Source organism: Cryptomeria japonica, chromosome 6, assembly GCF_030272615.1.
Source record: "Cryptomeria japonica chromosome 6, Sugi_1.0, whole genome shotgun sequence".
Taxonomy (NCBI): domain Eukaryota; kingdom Viridiplantae; phylum Streptophyta; class Pinopsida; order Cupressales; family Cupressaceae; genus Cryptomeria; species Cryptomeria japonica.
In genome coordinates, this window is record NC_081410.1 from 315,339,094 (window position 1) to 315,361,310 (window position 22,217).

A 22,217-nucleotide genomic window follows, 5' to 3' on the forward strand; every position below is an offset into this window, starting at 1 on the left:
TTGGTGATTGTAATGAGGATTGCATTCTATGAATGCACTTGATTTCAAAATAAATTAAAGCCAATGGCTAAAGCACATTAATGCCTGAATAAATCATATTTCTGGCAACTAGTGGACATTAATATCTAAAATTTAGTCAAATTAAAACTAAAATTTAGAAATGAATCAAATGATTGTCTTGCTTTCTCCTGCTATTTTTATTTTCCTTAGACTAAAAAATAACATGTATTTATTATTCTCAGGATGAAAAATATTTGCTACTGTAATACACGTTAAACTTGATATGGACAAAATTCAAAAATGACAAATGAAAATCCTGAAATTCTGGTTCTGATTTTCAAATTTCATTTAATATTTGTTATTAATTTATAAATGATTTGTCAAACAGTTCTAATATTTTTTTATTTTTTCATGTAGAATGTCAAGTGGGGGAAAACAAGCCTTGTGCCCATTGTAGAAGTATTGTGATCACATTTTGGGGCCAAAAAGTATAGGTGTAGCAGCCACAATCACATGTAAGAATTTTCAAATGGCATGGCAAAGTACTTACATGAGGGTGACGGCTCATTTCTTTCACAAACCTGGAAAAGGTGTTGATCTTTGTCCAAATGAGGTACAACGGTATGATGTTGTGAGGGATCAAAGAAAGGGCTTATGGAAAAGTTTCTAATTTGAGCTCTCATGCTTCAACAATAGGGGCAACTGCTGCAACTCAAAATCAAAATAAAGAGACAGAGGCAGATGTGTCTTCTAGAGATGTACCAGCACAACATTCTCACAAGAGACCACACATTAGCAGCTCTAACCCCATTGGAAGACTATTTGATGTGCAAGGTCGAGAAGCGGTTGATGCAACAATTGCAAGCTTCTTTTTTGCAAATAGAATATAATTTAATGTTGCTTGCTCACCTTTCTATAAAAAGATGGTCCAAGCTATCAATAATGGACCAGCTAGGTATAAACCATCTGGGTCTGAAAATGTTCACACTACTCAAATTGATAAAAAAAAAATTCAATTAAAGCAAATAAACTACACCAATGAAAAGAGTGTGGGCTACAAAAGGATACAATTTTTTAGGCAATAAACTATTCAGGGAAAGAAAAAAAACCAAAGTTTTTTCATAACTCGCTATATGACAACATTGAGGAGGTGCGGGCATCACATGTAGTCCAAGTTGTTACTAATACTGGCCCTGTTTGTAAAGCAACAGTTATGTTGGCACAAAAAAGTACAAGCATATATTTTGGACACCAGGTTGTGTTCATTCGTTGAATAATGCACTCAAAGATATTGGCAAGTTCCATTAAATTTCAGATCTCATAGAAAAGGGCAGAAAAATATAGATGTTCATATGTAACCATCACCACACACAAGCTATCTATCGAAAATTTGCCAAGGTGGAGCTTCTAAAACCTACTGATACACGGTTTGCATCTTATTTTAATCTTCTTGACCGTCTTTGTGAAGTCAAAGGAGCTTTGTGTTCCACAGTAGTGTTGACGTGTTTTTTATGACAGAGCCTAACACAAAATAAAGTTTACCAAAGGTCACTCTATTCTCTCTTGATCAAAGTTATACCGTATGCTAAGATTGCAAGATAGTTCAAACGGCTACTCCAAGGTTCCTTATGCTCGTGGACGTGACTCAATCAGTTGATGGGTTTGTCGTTAACCCAAGGGGCCTTACGCATTCACTTGAAGAGGATAACAAATTTATGCAAGTTCAAGGATTTCTAGGCGAATGATTTGCAATGAAAGCTCTATTTTTTGGATTTTTGGATTTAAAATGTGCAGAAAAGTAAATGAAGAAAAGATTTAGGAAACTAGACTAAATCTAAACTAATCCTACGAACAAGGAGATGGGATTACTTATGCAAAATCCAACCACGCTTCGCTTTGCCAGCAATGCACAACTACACGAAGGCGGTGCAATCTTCAGAGGGTGTGTTAAAGATTTTCAAATTACCAAGAGAACCCATCAAATTGAACAATCTCTACTGATAATTGAAGTTAATCATAGACATAAAACGGAGGCTCAGGCTAACTTTTCACGGTATGCAACAATCAACTAAACACCAAAAGTATGAGCACGAATTTTGCAACAAGCGATCCTATCAAATCCAGTTCATCTATCAACATGAAAACAAATCTAATCTATGAAGAGAGTGAGACCATGCGAGCTCCAAAACAACACAAGAACACACCAACAATAGAACAATGTATTAGGTGTTTGCTTCAAAAACTCTTAGCAACAATCTCTCCTCCCTTTACAAATGAGGGGGGTCACCCCTTTATACAGGCTTTTGGCCTTGACCTCATGCAAACCCTAATTAGGGTTTATCCCTAAAAGATTCTCCACTCAAGATGCAACAAGGTGGGAATCAGCAATTAATACCCATCATCCCCATATACAATTAATTCAAAAAGCCAAAAAATGGCGTCCATTAGTGCATCAAATGCACCCCATTACATCAAACTTGCCCAAAATACAACAAATATTCCCATGCAAGTAATAAATGCTCATCATTCCCCATGCGACGGCTACATGCATAAAGAATCTGTCATAAAACCATTAATAAGACGGCTGCATGCAAAAAGATTCCTCATGCATTCAACATGCATTGACCAGGCTGCCACTAAATCAAAATATTCCAGCAATAAATGCACTGCCACTACTCAGCCAAAAAATTCTCGTTCAAGAATGGACAACCATTTCCCCGTTCATTTATTGCATATGCAATGAATTTACTGATGACGGCTTCCAACTCTCAGATGGAGATACTTGGCACATTTTCAATATCAAACTCCATCAAGGTAATTTCCTCCTTGCTCTTGAAAAAGAAGCTTTCCCATTCCATCATGATTTCCTATGTCCTCTTCATTGTACTGGAAAATGAAGAAACATTTGCAAAATGTTCCTTAGTGAATGAACCTACAAAGAAGAACTCATGCAACTAAGATTTCAGGAGTTGACTATTCCATTCTCATTGCGCTTCTTTGCGAATAGTGCTTCAATTGCACTGATGACTTCTTCCTACACCCTTCTGATTGAGTCTTTCAAGGTTAAAGACTCCATGCTAAATTTGTCAAAGGTGTTCCTTCCTGAGAAAACAGCGCAGAACCACTGGGAAAGTCATAAACCTCGTTCTCCTTAATTACTTTCCCATCAATTAGTATTTGCCTTGGAATCTTTGTTAGAGCCTTGAGTTGCGGAATGGTTAAGTCTTGATATATATGAACATCTTCCCACAATCCTTCCGCTACCTCCAATCTGTTTAGCAGGGCTACGAACCTTGAATGCAACTGAGCAAAGTCCTCGATGAATTTTCCTGCTTCAGTGTAGGCATCTTCTATCCACTCCCTGGAAATTTGTGCCATTGCTCTAATTACTTTTGCATCATCAACAACTTCCTTAGGAAGGGAAGGAGGAATGAATGAAGGACTTGCTTCCCTAAGTGGCCATTTAAAACTTCTAGTGTACTCGCATAAAGCTCTATTTTATTCCCTCAGCCTTTTACATTTCGCCTTTGTCTTCAACATCTTTTCCTTCATGGCTAAGGAAGATCCTTCAAAGTCTCCAATTACTTGTCCCGTGGAAGCAAGACCAAGATCAACTTGTCTGATAACATAGTATTCCTGTCTAATTTCATTCCTGTCCTTATCCACTTGAGGCTCAGCTATGTGCAGGGTCCGGGATCCAGATTCATCCCTCACAACCTTAGAAAATTTTCGAGGAGCCTTCTTTTGTGAAGGAATTGTTTCATTTTGCAATTTCCCTGACCCCTTACTTTTGGCGCCTTCCTCTCCCCTACGGCGCTATTTCTCAAGGAAGGAGGAATTCATGATTTTCAATATTTTCCTTGCACACTTCATTTTGGCGCCTTACCTAAGTGTTGGGCAGAATTTCCCTTAGGTCAAGGAATTCATAATTTTTTTATCCTTCCATGCATACTACATTTTGGCACCCTTTCAACTCTTTGCGCGGATGTTTGCCTTAGTCTTGGAATTCACACTTTTTTCCATTCTTCCCTGACTACTCCATTTTGGCGCCTTCCATCATTCCTAGGCGACATTTTGCACTTGGTGGGGAATTTCAACATCTCCATGGATTCCTTGCACCCCCCAATTTGGCGCCCTCCACAGTGCTAGGGCGCAATTTTGACTAAGGGAAGGAATTCATTGATTTACTATGAATTCCATGACTGATTGGTTTTAGTGCCCTTCATCACCCTAGGCCGGCATTTTGCATGTGTCATGGAATATTGTGGTTTTTGAATCCTCCATGACTCCTCCAATTTAGCACCCTGTTTGGCAGTTGGGTGTGAATTCCTCCGGGTGAGGAAATTTCACTCTTGCTTCTTCCAGACTTGGTGAATTTCTTGAGCTTTCCTTTTCAGGAATGGATTTCCAACGCTTAGCCATTATTGAGTGATTTTGTCTGCTTTATGACTTTCCGGAATAAGTAGTCGTGGATGCTTGATCTTCATCACCTTGCCTGAATGGTCTTGCCAAAAATAAACTTCCAAAAATAGGAACTTTTCAAAACATCTGTGTTAGACCCCTAAAACAGGACACAAAATGACTTACTATAAATAGAAACTTACTAAATATAGAAATTACTAAAAATAGTAAGTTTGATTTTTGGCAAAATGAGGACATTTTGGGACTCAGTAAAATCCCTAAAAAATAGGAACTTTCTAAAAATAGAAAGTTGCTCCGTTTTGGCTCAAATTTTACTGGGAGGTTCCTTGAAGGGTCTTGATTCCAGTTATATGTTCATTTTTTCCAAAACCCTAACAGAAACCCCTAAAATATAGGACTAAAGGTAGAAACCCTAAAATTGACAAAACAAGCCCTAGACTTCATCAAATTCACTAAACAAAAAGCAGACTTCATCAATTTGACCCCCAAACACTTGCGAAGCAGAGAGACTGACAAGACTGCCACCAAAAGACCACAAAAAAACAAAACCAAACGAACAGGAGGGCCTAAAAAGTAGGGGGTCCCCATCTAGGATGGGGTTATGTGTGATTAGGTCACAACAAGTAGTTAGTGCTGCATGGACAGCTTGGAGACAATCTACATCAAATACTACGATAAAGGTGAGAGGTATGGTCCATGATGACCATTTTTGGGCTGATGTTAAATGTGTTGTGGACTTTATTAGGCCCATATGTGAAGCAATTAAAAGACTAAAATAAGCCATGCTTGGGAGAAACTTATGAAGAAATAGATTCCATGAGTGAAAGAGTCCAAAAAATAACAAATGCAAAAGATCATTTTTTATATCCTTTGATAGAAGAAAGCTACATGGAAGATGGAAAAAACTTAACACATCCCTTCATTATGTTGTCTTTGCCTTAAATCCTAAATGGTATAATATACAAGAGACCAATAAGAGGGCTCCATTGAGAGGTAATGAAGGGATTTGGGCTGCAATAAAAAAGACTTAAGGTTGATGTTTCAATTATGAAGAGTCAACAGAATAAGTTTTCACGTGGGCATAGTGATTTTTCTTCACTAGAAGCTTTATATGGTATGCAAGCAAAAAAAGGCCCTATAGAGTAGTGGTGGAACCATAGAGGTAAAACCACTAAATCACAATTACTTGCAATAAGATTGCTCTCATAAGTAGCTAGCTCTTCGTGTTGTGAAAGAAATTAAAATACTTATGGTTTTATTCATTCACTAAAGAGGAACCAATTAGGGTCAACGAAAGCGAAAAACCTTGAGTACATTCATAGCTCACTTCGTCTTCTCTCTTGTGTAAATCCTAGGTACATGGAGGGTCCTTGAGCAGAATGAGACCAAATTGCACCTAATGGAGAAGTTGCAGCCATGGTGGATGAAGCAGTTGAAGCAAATGGCCTTGATGAATTGCCCCCTATTCTACTACCATCAAAGGAACCTGAGCTTGAGAGTGATGAGTATTGGGAGAGCGTCATAGCTGAGGACCTTGATATGGATAATCAAAACATAGAAGAGCAGACAATAGATTTCTGATTTTTGTTTTTTGTTTGCATATCAACATCAAACTATCAAAAATTTTGAATTTCAATACATAATGATCGTTCAAGGGGAGCTATTCATTGTCTTAATCAATTAGCCCCAAATACCCTTTGCCATTGATGTCAGTGGGGGATAGTTTTAGTCAGGGGGAGTTGTATGTCCCAGTTGCTTTCAGAAGATCAAGGTTGCCATCAATGACAAAGGGGGAGATTGTTGGATTAGTTGTCATTGATGTCAAAGGGCCAATCAGTAGCATGATAAATGAAGGTTTAACATGTAATGTCCCCGTTTTGAAATAAGATTTAATAATAAATACTAATAAATAAATTAAAATATAAAATAATAAAAATTAAAATATAAAAATAAAATAATTAAAATTTAATTAATTTTAATAAATAGTTAAAAGGCTTGAAATGAAATGTTGTGACTCCCTCAAATATGAGATATAAAAGGAAGAAGAGAACCTCATTTGAGATGGGGGATAATTTGGAAATCAGAAGTGCGGATCTAATCTTGAAAGGTTGTGTCCCTTTCAAAGGGCAGATATAATGAAAAGTTGCACTCTTTCAAAGGGTATGTCTCTTGCCAAAAGGGCATACATGATGAAGAGGTGTGACCTCTCCCTCACATTGAGAAATATAAAGGAAAGGAATCGCAAGCATCCAGTGGGATCACCATCGATCAGATCAGATCAGATCAGAACTGTTATTAAGTAACAGGCAGTAACATCCTTGTTCTTGGTGGTATGCATGGGATGTGCTTAATATATGAAGCCTGGTAATGTTCTGATACAGAATTTAATAGTAATATTAATATAGACCGCACTTATGTATGACAGTGTCATACCCCTGATCGGGATTCCTTCTAGCAAGAAAATCATCTTACAAGTTCGTCCCTCTCCCTCTAGGGACAGCGATCTTATGTTTAGTGAAAACAATTAATTAATTAATGCATTATTAATATTATTAGCAAGGAGGATTAGTTAGCACAAATTAAGCAAGAAAGTCATTAGTTATGGTTGGCAGCAATTAAACAAGAAGGGTCATGTCTCCCCACACAGTTGTGACCGAATGGAGAGGCATGTCTCCTCACCGCCTATGAAAGATACATAAAGCCATTTCAGGTACAACAACAAGGCATCTAAGGATAGAAGATGGAACAATCTTGGAAGGAGAGAACAGAATAAAGAGATCGAATCTGCAGCTACAGTTAAGTTAGGACAATATTCTGGTATGAGTTCCTGTGCACATACGTTTAGACTCTGCAACAATGTTATAACTTTTCTGTATGTAAAAACGTATATATTTCCGCATATCCATTATACCTATGTTCTGCATATCTATACTGTATACTGTTGAGATTCTGAGATCCATGATAGATAATACAATATGTTCATATCTGTTATGATAAATCTGAAATATGAGATATTTTTTAGGGTTTATTCTAAGTATTACTGAACATGATAAAAGGAGAGAAGTTAAACTTGGGAAAACGGTGTTGGGGTTATCTTGTAGGCACACCACCTCATGGTTTAAGACCGAGGAGTCCCATGAGGCCAAGGGGGTACAAAGATGCTGCCCTTGGACCTATGAAGAATAGACTTCCTGCGCACCTTACTGTAACAGCCCTCATACCTTCTATCATGCTGAATGAATATGTAAACCATGGGTTATAGGAAAGGTATGACAAGTGGAGGAAAACGGTAATAGGACGCCTCACTAGGTAGGCCACCTCATTGATGGTATGGGCAACATGAGGTCAAGGGGGTTAAGCCACCCTTGAGCCTAGGATGGAGGGTTTCTTGGGCACCACACTTGGTCATCCTATCCTATTACTATTCTATTCTATCCTATCCTATTCCTATTCCTATTCCTATTCTATCCTATCCTATTCCTATTCCTATTAGATGTTATTGTAACTTCTTACTTACTAAATGATTATTAATATTATTGTAGGACCTAAACTAGGATTACTTTGAATCATGTATTACATTGATAATTTGTATAAAGTTAAAAATAAATTACCTTCTTAGACTTAAGCTGAAATTGTTATTCTAGGGCCTAAATTAGGGAGATTCCAAGAGGGGACATTACATAACATGTGCCAAATCTATGGCACTATGATCAAGAATCAAGATGATCGAGATACCATTGCTCTTCATTCATCGCATTCATTGAATGGCTTGCATTGTTTGGAATTCAAGATGTGGCTGCCTTTCCTTTCTTCTTAATCGAACTTGACTTGATAAAAGATTGCTAATCTTGTAAATCATCGTGGTCAAAGACGGGGGTGTTTTGGTCCAAGACAAGGTGTTTTAAGCAATGACAGGGGGTGTCGAAAGCAATGACAGCCTAGATCATTCTCATGCCTTGGCCAAATTTTCTTGATTTTGAAGGTGACTTGACTTGATTAGTTTTGACCAACTACACTTCTTCAAATGAAAGGCAAATAGCTAAAAGACTCGACAACTAACCTAGAAAGCAAAAAAAAGTGGGGGTCCCCATTTGCAATGGGGCGATGTGTGAATAAGTCACAAAAGAACCCAAACAAGATCCTAAGAAATCTCTGTGTTTGTAGGAATTTTTGTGTGTGTGTGTGTTGACACAAGTTGCATGATTTGACAGACCTTAACTTTACTCTCAAACCTTGACCTGCATCAGATTAGCTAATTTTTGCAATGATCAATTACATATTGTGAGATACCTCATTTGCAAATGTGTTACATTAATAATAGCCTACCTCCATCCTCATACAATAATTTGATTGCTCAATCTTGGTAATTTAATATAGAAAAATATTTGTAGGTGCTATACTAGGACACCTAAACCTCTCGTGGTAATGATTGTATCAGTAGCTCTTATCCATTTTTACGATAATCATTTCTCATAATTGAGCTTATCTGCATGTACACATGGGGTTTCTCGTTCTTACTCATGACATATTGACCTTTGCTGCCCATCAGCCTTTCAAGTCATGTTGACAGGAGAAATACTCTTGTCAATGAAAAAGTGTTCCTCACTGAAAGGGATAGGTAGGATGTATAAAAAAGTTCCTTTCATTGGTCCTACAAAGACACTAACTAGAGACAACAAAAACAACATGATGACCATGACAAGGACTAAGTATATCTTAAAAGCTATGTTACCATATTCGGGTCCAGTTCAAACCAAATCTGTGATCTCATCTAGTTACCCTATGGATTTTGGCAAGGCATAGCCATGGAGAGTTGGGTTTATTTCGGACAAACTTGGGGAGAATCTAGATAGCTCCCAGCAAACCAACAAAGAACCCATCACATTATTGACAGAAAAATATATTTTTTGCCCCTTTTTCACCCTTGACTTGGCCTTCTAAAAAGTTATGAAAATGATGAGCACTACCCCTCAACCCCACTAGGGGCATTGCCACCAAACATCCCACAAGGTGTGCTACCCCTCTACCCCGCTAGGGGCATTGCCCCCAGCCCCCACAAAGTTATGGGATACGGAGCCAATGCATACCAACTTGGATGCTTCCACTTCCCAAAATGTTGCACTTGAGGAATCTGAAAGTGAGCACACTATTAATGGAGTGACCATGGCATTGTTTATGGTTCTTCAAATGTTCCTACATCATCTAATGCCAATTGTTATGATGATAATATTGATGATTAAAAAATTCGTATCAGACTAAAAATTGATTGTTGAACTTGATATTATTACTTTGCTAATGAGCTTGAAGTTTGAATAATGAAAATTTTATAATGTTTATCATTTATGTAATAACATTTGAGTTTATAGTGTTTTTGTTGATTGTATGATGCTATGTGGTATTCTAAACTTAATTCTTGGTTTTAGACTGCAAATATGTGTAAGAGTTGTTGATCAACCCCACAATAGCCCAAGGATGACCTACAACCTTCCACACACAAGAGAAGCAATAGAAATGCTAAGAAACCAAAGAATTCATTAGCTGCAAAATGAAACTAGTACAATATACAATGAAGAAACCATTGTAACAAAGATACGGATGAAACACTCGAACATACTAAGATCCTAAGAAGTGTCTTAATCCTATGATATCAGATGCAAAAAGTAAATCACGTAAGTAAGCTTGAGTATCTAACTGTGAATAGGACTTGATAAGAAACTAGTTAAGTAAAATACCATATTCACACCAAAAAACCCCTTAAGTGCAACTTAGAGAGTATGATAAAATGCAAAGATGCATGGACAATTGGTCCAAACTACAAGGCTATGTTAGGTACCCATGTACAAACAAATCTCTCTCAAGTGAAGAAGAGTTAGGAAACCCATGGAAAAAAACGCCTCTCCAAAGGAAAAAAGATGCAAACAAACATCAAGGAAACGAAGACTCAACACAACCCACCAAGGACCAATTTTGTCACTGAAGTACAATGAATATCTCCCTATAGGGGAAAAAGAGAGGCACACTGTAGCCTCCCCCAATAGTTTATAATCTCCTATAGTGATGGTAGATGACGAAAAAGGACTGTTTTGGTGAGAAAATTAGGGTTAGGGTTAAATTAAGATAATAAAACCACTAAGTAACCTTATTTACCAAAACATTAAGGAAAGATGGAATTTGATAGATCTAGGCTTGATAGACTAAGTTTCTGATCAGATTCCAAGCCTCATAAATGGGGCTCTTTCTTCCCTAAATTAAAATGAATTTGAATTGTTAAAGATTAGGGCAAAATAGTGAATTATTGAAGCAAATTGATAGAAACAGTGAGCTACACGTGTTGTATGGAGCCACCAACATGGATTTGAGCAAGATGATTCAGAGTTGTTCCTAGAAATTTGGCCTATTTTTTTGGGACCATGCTGCACCTCACCCTAGTCCTCCAAATTTCTCGTTCTCGAAAGATGAACCTGCTCGTCTCTGCGAATCCTATCGATCATTTTGAGTGTGGCACTGTACTTGTTCCTGCACAATGAAAAAGGGGGAAATTGTTGGGAATAGGGGTTTGCCTTTAATGAAGTTTTGTTTGTCTTCACAAGGAATTAGGGTTTCATGTAGGCAGTCTTCATAAAACATAGAACATGAATGTCATATCCAATGCTTGAATCTTGACTTCACTTCAGCTCCAATGCTTGATAGAAGACTAATTGCTTGCTCACTTGAATTTGTTGGAGTGTAATTGAGATCTTGAATTCATGAGGTGATTGATCAGGTTTAAAATGAGATCGGTAGACCTCCTTTTATACATGTTGGTCAAAAAACAAATTGAATTTCCGACTTGAGCCGACATGGGATCTAGGTTCCCGCTCAAATTAGGTGACCATTATGAGGCTCCAAGATGGGCCCTTTTTGAGAGGACCATGGCACCCAGCGCTATGGTTCTGGAAATCAAGGCTCTAGGATCAAGGGGAGACAATGTAAACAATGAAAAGTTGTGTTTGATAGTTGGTGTGAGCAAAATCAGTGCTTCAGTCAAGCCTTAGAGGATGAAATGCCAAAGTGAGGCCTAAGTGAGGACAAAATTGTAAATGAGTACAATTTAGGATGCTACAAGGACAATGATGAATCTCCCCTTAAGAAGAAACAAAACCAAATATAGATGTAGGATATCTTTCTATGAAGGAAAAAAAACCATGATGTATGATGATGAATCTGATATTTGCTCAAGTGTTGCTTTGTCAATGATGCCACAATCAAATTAGGTACAAATCCAATAAATGAAAGTCACAACCAAGAGAATGTGGAGGCAAGTGAAGAACAAGATTCAAAGATGAAGATGGAGTGATAATAACAATGATGGAACTGTCCTCAAAGAGGGAATGGATGTCATTAATCATGTCTATCAAATCTATAAAATGGGAGACACAAAATAAACCTGCAATATATGTCAAGAACCCATCCCAAGTATCAAATTTTGATGGTTATAATGTCCTTGCTGCAAAGAATGACTCAAAGCAGCACGAGATGGACATAATATAATATCAATGTATGTCATCCAACTAAACTAGCCATCCTGTGATGATGTGTCCACACAAGATGTTTGAATATGTACACAGAGATGTATCTGCTAATGTTGAAATGCAAGAATCCTTAGCCTCGAGATAGTGACTCGTAGATAAAGAAGATGAAGGTTCTAAATCTGGATTAGAAGTCATAAAAGCCAAAACATCAATAGTATATATGTAGAAGCATCAAGAGAAGCTGCAATGTCATCACAACTATCAAGACCTGCCAAATAATCAAGTTGTTCTTTTGTATCACAATCATCAAGGGGTAGAACTATCAATGAAAGAATCATCTGGGAATGGAGAGGGACACTGGTCTCCAAACCTCTCCTAAAATATTGGTCCAAAGAATGCATGGACACTCAATGTGTGAGATAGAATACAATGTCCAAATCAACACTCCTACCAATCAATCCAAGGACATGAACATTCTTGATAACCCATACTTGCCTCTAAATAGATGTACTTAATTAAGGGATATGTCCATAGACATGTGGCAAGAGATGAAGCCACCTAAGATGTTTCAGGATACTATCTTGCCAAGAGTTAAAGTTGCCTCTGTTAAGAGTAACTACAAAATGATGAATTGAAAAACCAATGATTTTACAATGATATACTCCTCATATACATGTTATAAATCAACATATGTGAAATTGGAATGCTCATAAGACAGGAAAAAGGTCTCATGTTTTGCAAAACATTCGAAGTACAAGTCAAAATACAAAGACGTACTTCAAATTAAAATTAACATGTACTTGGGGGGAATATGGATAAACCGGATGGATGGTTGTGGTGTGATTAGAATTATTAGAATAATATCTTTATAATTATTTAGTTAATGCTCAATAATGTTATATATTGTACATATTAGATAGTTTCTAATTTCTTCAGTCTACGATTGTTTTGTAATAGAAACATCATCTTTGTAATTGCTATATGTAAATCTACATTCATTTAATAAATTTTGCAATTACCTGAACATGGTATCAGAGCAGGAAAACAAAAATTCATTTTTATAAGATTTCGAAAGAAATTTTTTGAAGTTTTTTGAAAAACGATTTTTTTGGTGAAGATTTTTGTGGTTTTTGTGGTGAAGATTTATTAAAATATATAGAATATTTATATAATTTAATAAAATTGTAAATTAGAAATATAAATAATTTAAAAATTATAAATTATAAATTCGTATCTTTATAGACCATTAATAAATGTAAATATAATAATATTTATTTTAAATTTATAATATATATTATTTAATTTTTAATAATTTATAAATTAAAATTATTATATATTATATTAGTGTGTAATTTATTAAACTATATAGAATAATTATATAATTTAATAAAATTGTAAATTAGAAATATAAATAATTTAAAAATTATAAATTAAAACTTTGTATCTTTATAGACCATTAATAAATGTAAATATAATAATATTTATTTTTAATTTATAATGTATATTATTTAATTTTTAATATATAATTAATATATATAAAATAATTTGTAAATTAAAATTATTATACATTATATTAGTGTGTCATTTATTAAACTATATAGAATAATTATATAATTTAATAATTTGTAAATTAAAATTATTAAACATTATATTAGTGTCATTTATTAAACTATATAGAATAATTATATAATTTAATAAAATTGTAAATTAGAAATATAAATAGTTTTAAAATTATAAATTAAAAATTCGTATCTTTATAGACCATTAATAAATGTAAATATAATAATATTTATTTTGAATTTATAATGTATATTATATCATTTTTAATATATAATTAATATATATTTAATTTATACTATATTTAATTTTAAAAATATATTTATTTTTTATACTATATCCAATTTTTTGCCGATTTTTTCCCGATTAATTCCCGATTTTTTCAAAAAATCTTATACTTTTGTTTTGCCGATTAATTCCCCAAACAATTAATGCTTCTTTGGTCTATACAAACTTGTGGATACGGGTGATTCTCTAGAGCATGCCTTTGCAGTTAAATCATCTTCTACCAACAGTCTCTGCCATCAATGGTACGGCCACCTGAACATTCATTATCTTGATCAGCTTGTTCGGGAAGATTTAGTTCATGGCTTACTTGAGATTCAAACTCAAAAGCAGCAAGTTTGTGGAGCTTGTCACACTGGGAAGCAGCACAAGACACCATTCAAGGAAGGTGACTCATGGCGAGCCTCCAAGGTACTACAGTAGGTTCTCGTTGATATATGTGGACCAATGAATACACCTTTTGTTACTGGTTCCAGGTATTTCTTGCTTTTTGTAGATGATTTCAGTCTAAAATGTGGGTCTACTTTCTTAGACAGAAATCAAATGTGTTTACTGTATTTCAGAAGTTTAAGGCCTTAGTAGAGAAAGAGACTGGCTATCCCATAGTCACTCTCAGGTCAGATAATGGGGGGAAGTTTTGTTCTACCACTTTTTCCAACTTTTGTGATACTCATGGCATCAAATGCCAATTAACCACACCTTACACTCCTCAACAAAACAGCATTGTAGAGCGTCGCAACCGCACTATAACTAAGATGGCTAGGTCAAAGTTGGAACACAGGAGTGTTCCCAAGAAATTTTGGGCAAAAGCAGTATACACCACAGTCTATCTCCTTAATCGGTCTCCCACACAAGTTGTTAAGGGGAAGACTCCTGAGGAAGCCTGGACTAGTCGCAAACCTAGAATTAGTCATTTGAAAGTCTTTGGCTCTTTAGCATATGTTTGGATTCCAGATGCCAAGCGCTCCAATTTGGATTCCAAGAGTCAGAAACTTACGTTCATAGGGTACAGTGACAACCACAAGGCTTACTAGCTAATTGATGTAGACACTGATTGTCTCATCTTCAATCACAATGTTGTCTTTGATGAAGAACGGGGACTTTTCAGCTATCCTCGTTTGTGCAGTATTTTGAGGATCAGTCTTTGAAGGCTACTGATTTGGGTGTCTGTCTTCCATTAGGTTCACCTAATGAGAGGGAAGATGCAAAATCTGAATTTGATGATGCTCAGCCTAAATTTCCTTTGGATGATGTTGATCTTCCACCTGTTGAATCTGTTCCAAATCCAATTCTAGTTATTCCTCCTACATCTGATGTTGGTTCTTCTACTCTCCGGCCTAAATGGTGGGCTAAGACCATAAGTGATCTTCATGCTGATGCTGATGAGCTCATCGTTCAAAAACAAAAGCAAGCAGCAAAATACAGTCAACTTTGCTCTCATGGCCAACATCCATAGTATTTTTGAAGCCCCAAACATATTCTGAGGCTAAAGGAATTCCTCAGTGGAAAAAGGCTATGGAAGTTGAACACCAAAGTCTTTCGAAGAATAACACTTGGGTCCTCTCTAATCTTCCACTAGGGAAGAAGCCCATTAGCTGCAAATGGGTGTATAAAGTTAAGTACAAAGTTGACGGAACCCTTGACAAGTACAAAGCTCGTCTCGTTGCTAGGGGATTCTCACAGAAGAAAGGCATTGACTATGAGGAGACTTTTGCTCTCCTACAGCCAAGATGAGTACCATTCGGCTTTTCCTCGCCTTAGCAGCTCAATTTGGTTGGAAAGTACTGTTGACATAACTTGTCATTGATGTCAAAATATACACATGCCTACACTTTCAGATTTCTAGTCAGCATTAAATGTTCAGATTGTTTTACCATGATCACTGTTATTCAAAGTGAAATGCATTAAATTATTTGCTGTCGGAATGTTGTATTGCAGAGATAAATACAGAGATTTATAAAATCTGTATTTGGTAAATGCATTGGAATCTGTACAGCTGCTTCAGATTGAGGTTTTATATATTTGTCCTCTGTATTGGCTTCGAATTCTTCTATTTTGAATGTGTGTCACAGAAAAGAATATTAAAACAACTTCAGTATGATACCTGCATCATGTTAAAATATAAATCATGTTACAACCATGATGTGCTCAACAAGAACAAATATATTAATTCACAGTGATACCTGATCGAATTATTGGTCGAATTTGTATGGGCTGAGTATGACTTAAAGTCTGGGTGTAAAGTTTTTGGGAGAAAATATTCGACTTAATATAAGTCTCAAAATAATACAAATGACAACTGAATTAAATTGGTTTGAGTTTTTGTTGAAAACAAGTAACTAAAAGTAGTTACGTGAGAATGCTTTCTTATTACTATTGATGATTAAAGTATAATATCTTTTGGCAAAGAAAAGAAGTTTTAATTGGTTGTAACTTCCAACCATATCGGTTACAACTGCTCATTCGATAGAGAGACTATATGATGTCAAAAAACTTTAAGTAAACAGTGAATTATAATACTGAAATGAAAAAGCATCTTGGCATTCAATAAAAGCGTACTAAGTGAAAAGAGGAGACAAATCGAAAATAGGACACATGAAGGGTAACATTCCAGATTTCAGTGGCTTAGATGCAAGTTTGAGATTTATCTCAGTATATCCAGGTATTCACGTATATAAGAATTGTATTTGATTCAGTCATTACTCTTGAATTATGACAGAGTTTAAATGATGATTTGTTCCAAATTTCAGTCCTCTTCTCTTGAGTTGTAACAGAGTATTGATGGTGATTACTGATATTTTGATTTGCTGAATACATTGTGAAGTTGAATAATTCTCAGATAAGAATTACTTTGAGGATCTGACATGATAAATCAGTCTCATTTGGCAGATTCTTGAAGGAAATTTAACATTTGTTTTGTTACAGATTTCTATAGATATTGGAAATATCATTCTCAGATTTGGACTTATGATTCTCAGTATCTAAACTTCTCCAGTCTTGTCAAACTTTTTATTGTATCAGATTGACAAAGGTTCATTGTTTTGAAAAAGAGTTAAAACTTGTTGTATCTTGGTTGTAATAGAATTGAGTTGGTTCTCTATGTCAGTTGAGTTGGTGCTAAAGTTTTGAGTTGGTGCTCAAAGTGCTTTGACAAGGGGTTTGGTGACTCCTTAGTGTTGGCGCCCTTAAACATTGTAATTGGAGTTTTAATTGTGAGGCTGGATTAGGACAGTCGATCCTAGCAGAATTTCTCACTGTGGTTTTCCCACCTTGGGTTTCCACATATTTCTTTGTGTATTGGCTTCATTGTGTGGCATTGCTTTTATGTTTCAGTTTGGTGCTATCATTTCAGAGTTCAGATTCAAAAAGGTTTAAAAGATTTTCATAAAATTTTAAGTTGAACAAAAAAATTAAAAGATTTATTTACTACCGATTCACCCTCCCCCCCCCCCAACTCTTAGTAGTAAATCTGTGTTCTACAAGTCCATCAGATGGACGTTAAGAGTGCATTCCTCAACGGTGAGTTGCAGGAAGAAGTCTACATGACACAGCCTTCGGGGTTCAAGGTTGTTGGAAAAGAACATTAGGTGTGCAGACTGGTGAAAGCACTCTACGGGCTCAAACAAGCTCCTCAGACTTAGTATGTCAAAATTGACAAGTACCTCACATATCATGGCTTTCAGAGGAGTCCATCTGATTCTAATTTGTAGGTCAAAAACACTCGTGGTGATATTATTATTCTTGTTGTCTATGTTGATGACCTTATTATCACTAGTAGTTTGGCACTTTTGATCGATCAAATCAAACAGAGTTTGTGCCAATCCTTTGACATTACAGACTTGGGACTTTTGTACTAGTGCTTAGGTGTTGAAGTTTGGCAAATTGAAGGTAGTATCTTCATATCTCAATCAAAGTATGCCTGCAATTTGTTGGACAAGTTTCGAATGCAAGACTGGAAACATGCATCCACACCTATGGAGAAAGGGTTGAAGCTGACAGCCAAATCGATTTCACTTGTTGTGAATGAATCAGCATTCAGGCAACTAGTGGGTAGTCTCATCTACCTTACTGCTACTAGACCCGGTCTCAGTTTTGCAGTGAACTACATTTCACGCTTCTTGACAGCCCCCAAGGTTGATCATTGGGTAGCAGTGAAGCATGTGCTGCGTTATGTGAAGGACACTTCTCATTTTGGTCTTATGTACAGCAGAAGTCACAATCCTAGACTCGTTGGTTTTACAGACTCAAATTGGGCAAGTTTCGTTGATGACAAAAAATCAACATCTGGGTATGTTTTCAGTTTGGGATCTAGTGCAATCACATGGACTAGCAAGAAGCAGCACGCAATGGCTCTTTCATCAACAAAAGCAGAGTATCGAGGAACAGTTAAGAACTTGTGAGGTCGTTTGGCTTTGGAGGATGCTTTCAAACATGCAGATGTCTCAAGCAAGTCCTACTCCCCTTTACTGTGACAATCAAGGGGTGCTCAAACTGGCCAAGAATCCGGTCTTCCACGAGAGAACCAAGCATGTTGAACTTCATTGTCATTTCATTCGAAAGCTGGTTGAAGATAGATCAGTTCAGTTGCAGTATGTTCCGGCAAAGGATTAAACAACAGATATTCTCACCAAGTCTCTGAGCCCGGACAAGTTTGTAAACTTTAAGGGGGCAACTTGGTGTAGTTGATAGATTAATTATTAGGGGAGGGTATTAGAATAATATCTTTACAATTATTTAGTTAATGGTCAATAATGTAAGATATTGTACACATTAGATAGTTTCTAATTTCTTCAGCCTACGATTGTTTTGTAATAGAAACATCGTCTTTGTAATTGCTATATGTACATCTTCATTCATTTAATTAATTATACAATTACATGAACAAGAATAAGCTTTCAAATGCTTATTTATTTGCAAAAAATCCAACATTGTATGCCCAAGTTATGGTTCTTCTATAAAACTACTATTTTAGGGCTTTTTAAAAAAAGCATATGCACAATTTGGGCACTGGCCACCCACATGACTAGGTACTGTTGTGACCAAATCACACATCGCCCCATCACAAATGGGGTCCCCTCTTTTCTTTGTCATAGTTAAGAATAAAGTCTTAAAGAGTCTCTTTTGAGATAACCCAGCATGAAGTGAGCTAGAGCGATTCACCTTCAAAATCAAAAAATTTGGCTAAGGCATAAAAACAAGTTTGTCGTTCCAAGCTAGAACACCATCCGTTCTAAGCTAGAACACCACTCTTTCTAGACTAGAATGCCTCGTCCTTTGACCAAGAACGCTTCGTCCTTTGACTATGATGATCTATGATTGGAGCGATCTCTCCCGGCAAGGCAAGTTTGCCTTGGGCAAATTATGCTTTGAGGTATGTTATTTAATGAATGCTGATGTTGAGGTATGTTATTTAATGAATGCTGATGTTGAGAAACAAAGTTACTTCGAAATTTCAAAATGATGCAATCCATTAAATGGGCGCAACAAGCAAGATGTGTGGCAAACTTTAGAACACGTGTAAGGAGTAATATTGAGTTGAATCAATTTATTTTGAGGCATGGACGGATGGCACCACCTTCAGATCAAACCTCATTCAAAGTGAGTTTCAAGAATCAAAGACGATTTCAAACAATGAATACAAGGTGTTAAATGAAGTCGCCACACAAGTGAAGAGCATTTACAAATTGATAACCCCGATTGAGGAGATCAATGCAAATCATTAAATTTGATATAGCTGATTGTTTCTATTTTTTTTAAAATTTGAGTTCTAAACACGGCTATAAAAGATGATTGCAACACATTAAATATGTGGATTTGCATTTGATCATAAAGCATCTGCATTCAAGATTTGGGTTTTAAAGTTCGAAGCTTTCACATGCAAATTGATCAAACTTCATTTAATATCGGCATTCACATTACAAGGTATTCAATGTGGGGGAGCGATTTGTATTGAACTAATCTTCCTGGACTCCCCACGATTTTGACAAAGGATGCTTTCATTTAAAAGGTGAGATTGATAACTATGCAAACATTAAATGAATGTGACCAGCTCGCTCCATTGTTTCGATTACAAACACATTGAATGGAAGTTGATAGGTGATTTGTGATGAGGTATCGGGCCTCCCAAGCCATTATAAGCCTGAATTGATCATTTCATTTGATCAATTCAAAATCGATATTGCCACCACATCAGCGATTCAACTCCAATTTGATTACCAGCGATTCAACTTTCAAGTGCAGTATCAGCGAATATGGCAGGGAATTCATTCAAGATACCACAATTTTGATCAAGACCATACGTAATTGGACAGCGAATTATCTCCCAAGGCATTGAATAGAGGCAGCGCCACTGTATCCCTTAGCAGCAACTTAAGGAGAAGAGTGATTATATTAGACCCAGTGAATTGCGTGTGCATTTCATATCAAAGTTCAGTGATTCGCATTTCTGATTGCACACTTCTAAATCAGTGCATTTTCGTGACAGCAATTCAAACTAAGGGCAAGGATCCCGCTCTTGGCATGTGATCAAGGTTGCATCAAATTCGCCAGTCACAGCAAATTCGCTTCTAACAGCATCGCTTTGATATTGATCAGAATATAGACACGATTGCTATTGCTGGTCACAGCAAATTACTTCACCAGTAAGGCGATACAGCGAATTTGAAAGCAAGGTTATTGTTTTTACATCAGCATACCCAAGAGAAAAGATAGTTTTTGTCCAGAATCGATTACCAGCCCATTTTGGATTAGATTGCAGGTCTGAAATACCGTATATTTCCTCAAATTGAGATTGGATCGAGCCCCTATCTATATTCAATTTAACCTCTGGTTATTAGGTTTTCGTTGTTTTAGTGCATTTTGATCATCTTTAGGCATTCATTAAGATTGAATATTATCATGGATGATCATATCTTATGATATAAGTTAGAGGTCCAGCTAGCATTTGAGTTATATTAGAGGATTTTTGAGGATTATCATTCTAAGGTTAGGGTTCTTAGCCTAGATGGTTGATTTTTACTTGCAAGCAAATATCATTTCATAAAACTAACTTAGACAACTCTCACAGGTGCAGCATGGCTGGAGCAAGGCAAGTCCTCATCGAGGAAGATTCAAAGAACGTCATTGTGGAGTCCAAAATTACATCATCTTGGGGCAATGTGGGTGATATCAACCTAGGCCAGATTCACATGAACAAGTTTCAAGGCCCATTATAAACTACCAAACCAACAGGATGCTTCCAAGCGATGATGGATAGCGACATTGTGAAGGCGGTGGGCTTCCCTTTGGCAGTGCAGTGCAACAAACTCATTGTGGAATGTGCTAGACATTATGATACGAGTAAGAGAATCATAGTAGCACCAGATGGCAGAGCTCGCCTACCTTTCCGAAGATGCAATCAGCGAGGCTTTCCACATACCAGAATTTAACAACATGGTGTACAAAAGAAAGGATGCCGCAAAGGTGGTTTATGATGATGATCCCGACAAATGCCACGAGATAAATCAACAAGTATTGGGTACCAAAGAGTAGACCCCGTCAATTTAAGCTTCCCGACAAGCTCCACCGGATTGACTTCAAGGAAGAATTTGGAGATTTGATCACACTTATCAGCTGAGTCTTCGGGATTTCACGGGCCTTCCAGTTTGAGACATGGATGTTTTACTTCATGGAGATCGTTTCAAGGGGAAAAGAAATAATCAATTGGGCGAGAATTAACAGTAACAACATTGATATGCAATTCAAGAGGCTTGAGCGGGCAAAGGCATTCTACATGGGCTCATATGTCATATATTTAATCGCCAGGGCTTGTGAATATGCAGGATTAACATACATAGGACCAATTGGTACAAGATCAGGACAACTAAGAGCTTGTGAATCTTACACACAGTTGCATTACCTTAACAAGGCACACTACAAGAGGGCGAATGATGCATTCACTATGCATATCACAAGGACACTACAAGGAGGTATTCATCAAAGATTATCCCCAGAAGCAAAGGCGCTAGTTGAAAAGTTTGGTGCATGGTTCATTCAATTTCCTAAGTTCGTTTATATAAGGGTCCAGAGATGTTCTTGCCCACCTTATATGCTACCTAGATATCCTACCGACAAACTCATACTGCTTGAGCTAGTGAGGCAACTGATGGCATACAACAAAGTACAAAAGAACAAATTGAAGGCAAAGATTTCATTTCCCATTTCACTAGGACGATCCTTGGAAGTGTGTCCATCATTGTAAGCAGCAAAGAAGATAGATGAGGAATGGAAGTCTTTTCTCCTAATTCCATATACTCCTAGAGACAATTTTGATCCCTATGGCAACATCCAAAAGACTAGCGGAAGGAAGCATAAACACAAGCTACAACTTGAAGATCATTTCATGAATGCACCTGATGATTTGGAGATAAGGGGGAAAATGTGTTCCAGGCTACCCATTGAGAT

General features: G+C 36.5%; 2 protein-coding genes across 5 annotated transcripts in view; one reads left to right on the plus strand and one right to left on the minus strand.

Annotated features, from left to right (window-relative positions):
* Positions 1–22,217, minus strand: part of LOC131043915 (E3 ubiquitin-protein ligase MBR2) — a 130,221-nt gene that overhangs the window by 56,395 nt on the left and 51,609 nt on the right. The window lies entirely within an intron of this gene.
* LOC131044466 (secreted RxLR effector protein 161-like) lies at positions 17,720–18,175 on the plus strand. Its single transcript, XM_057977797.2, has one exon. The coding sequence runs from the start codon at positions 17,720–17,722 to the stop codon at positions 18,173–18,175; it is 456 nt and encodes a 151-aa protein (XP_057833780.2).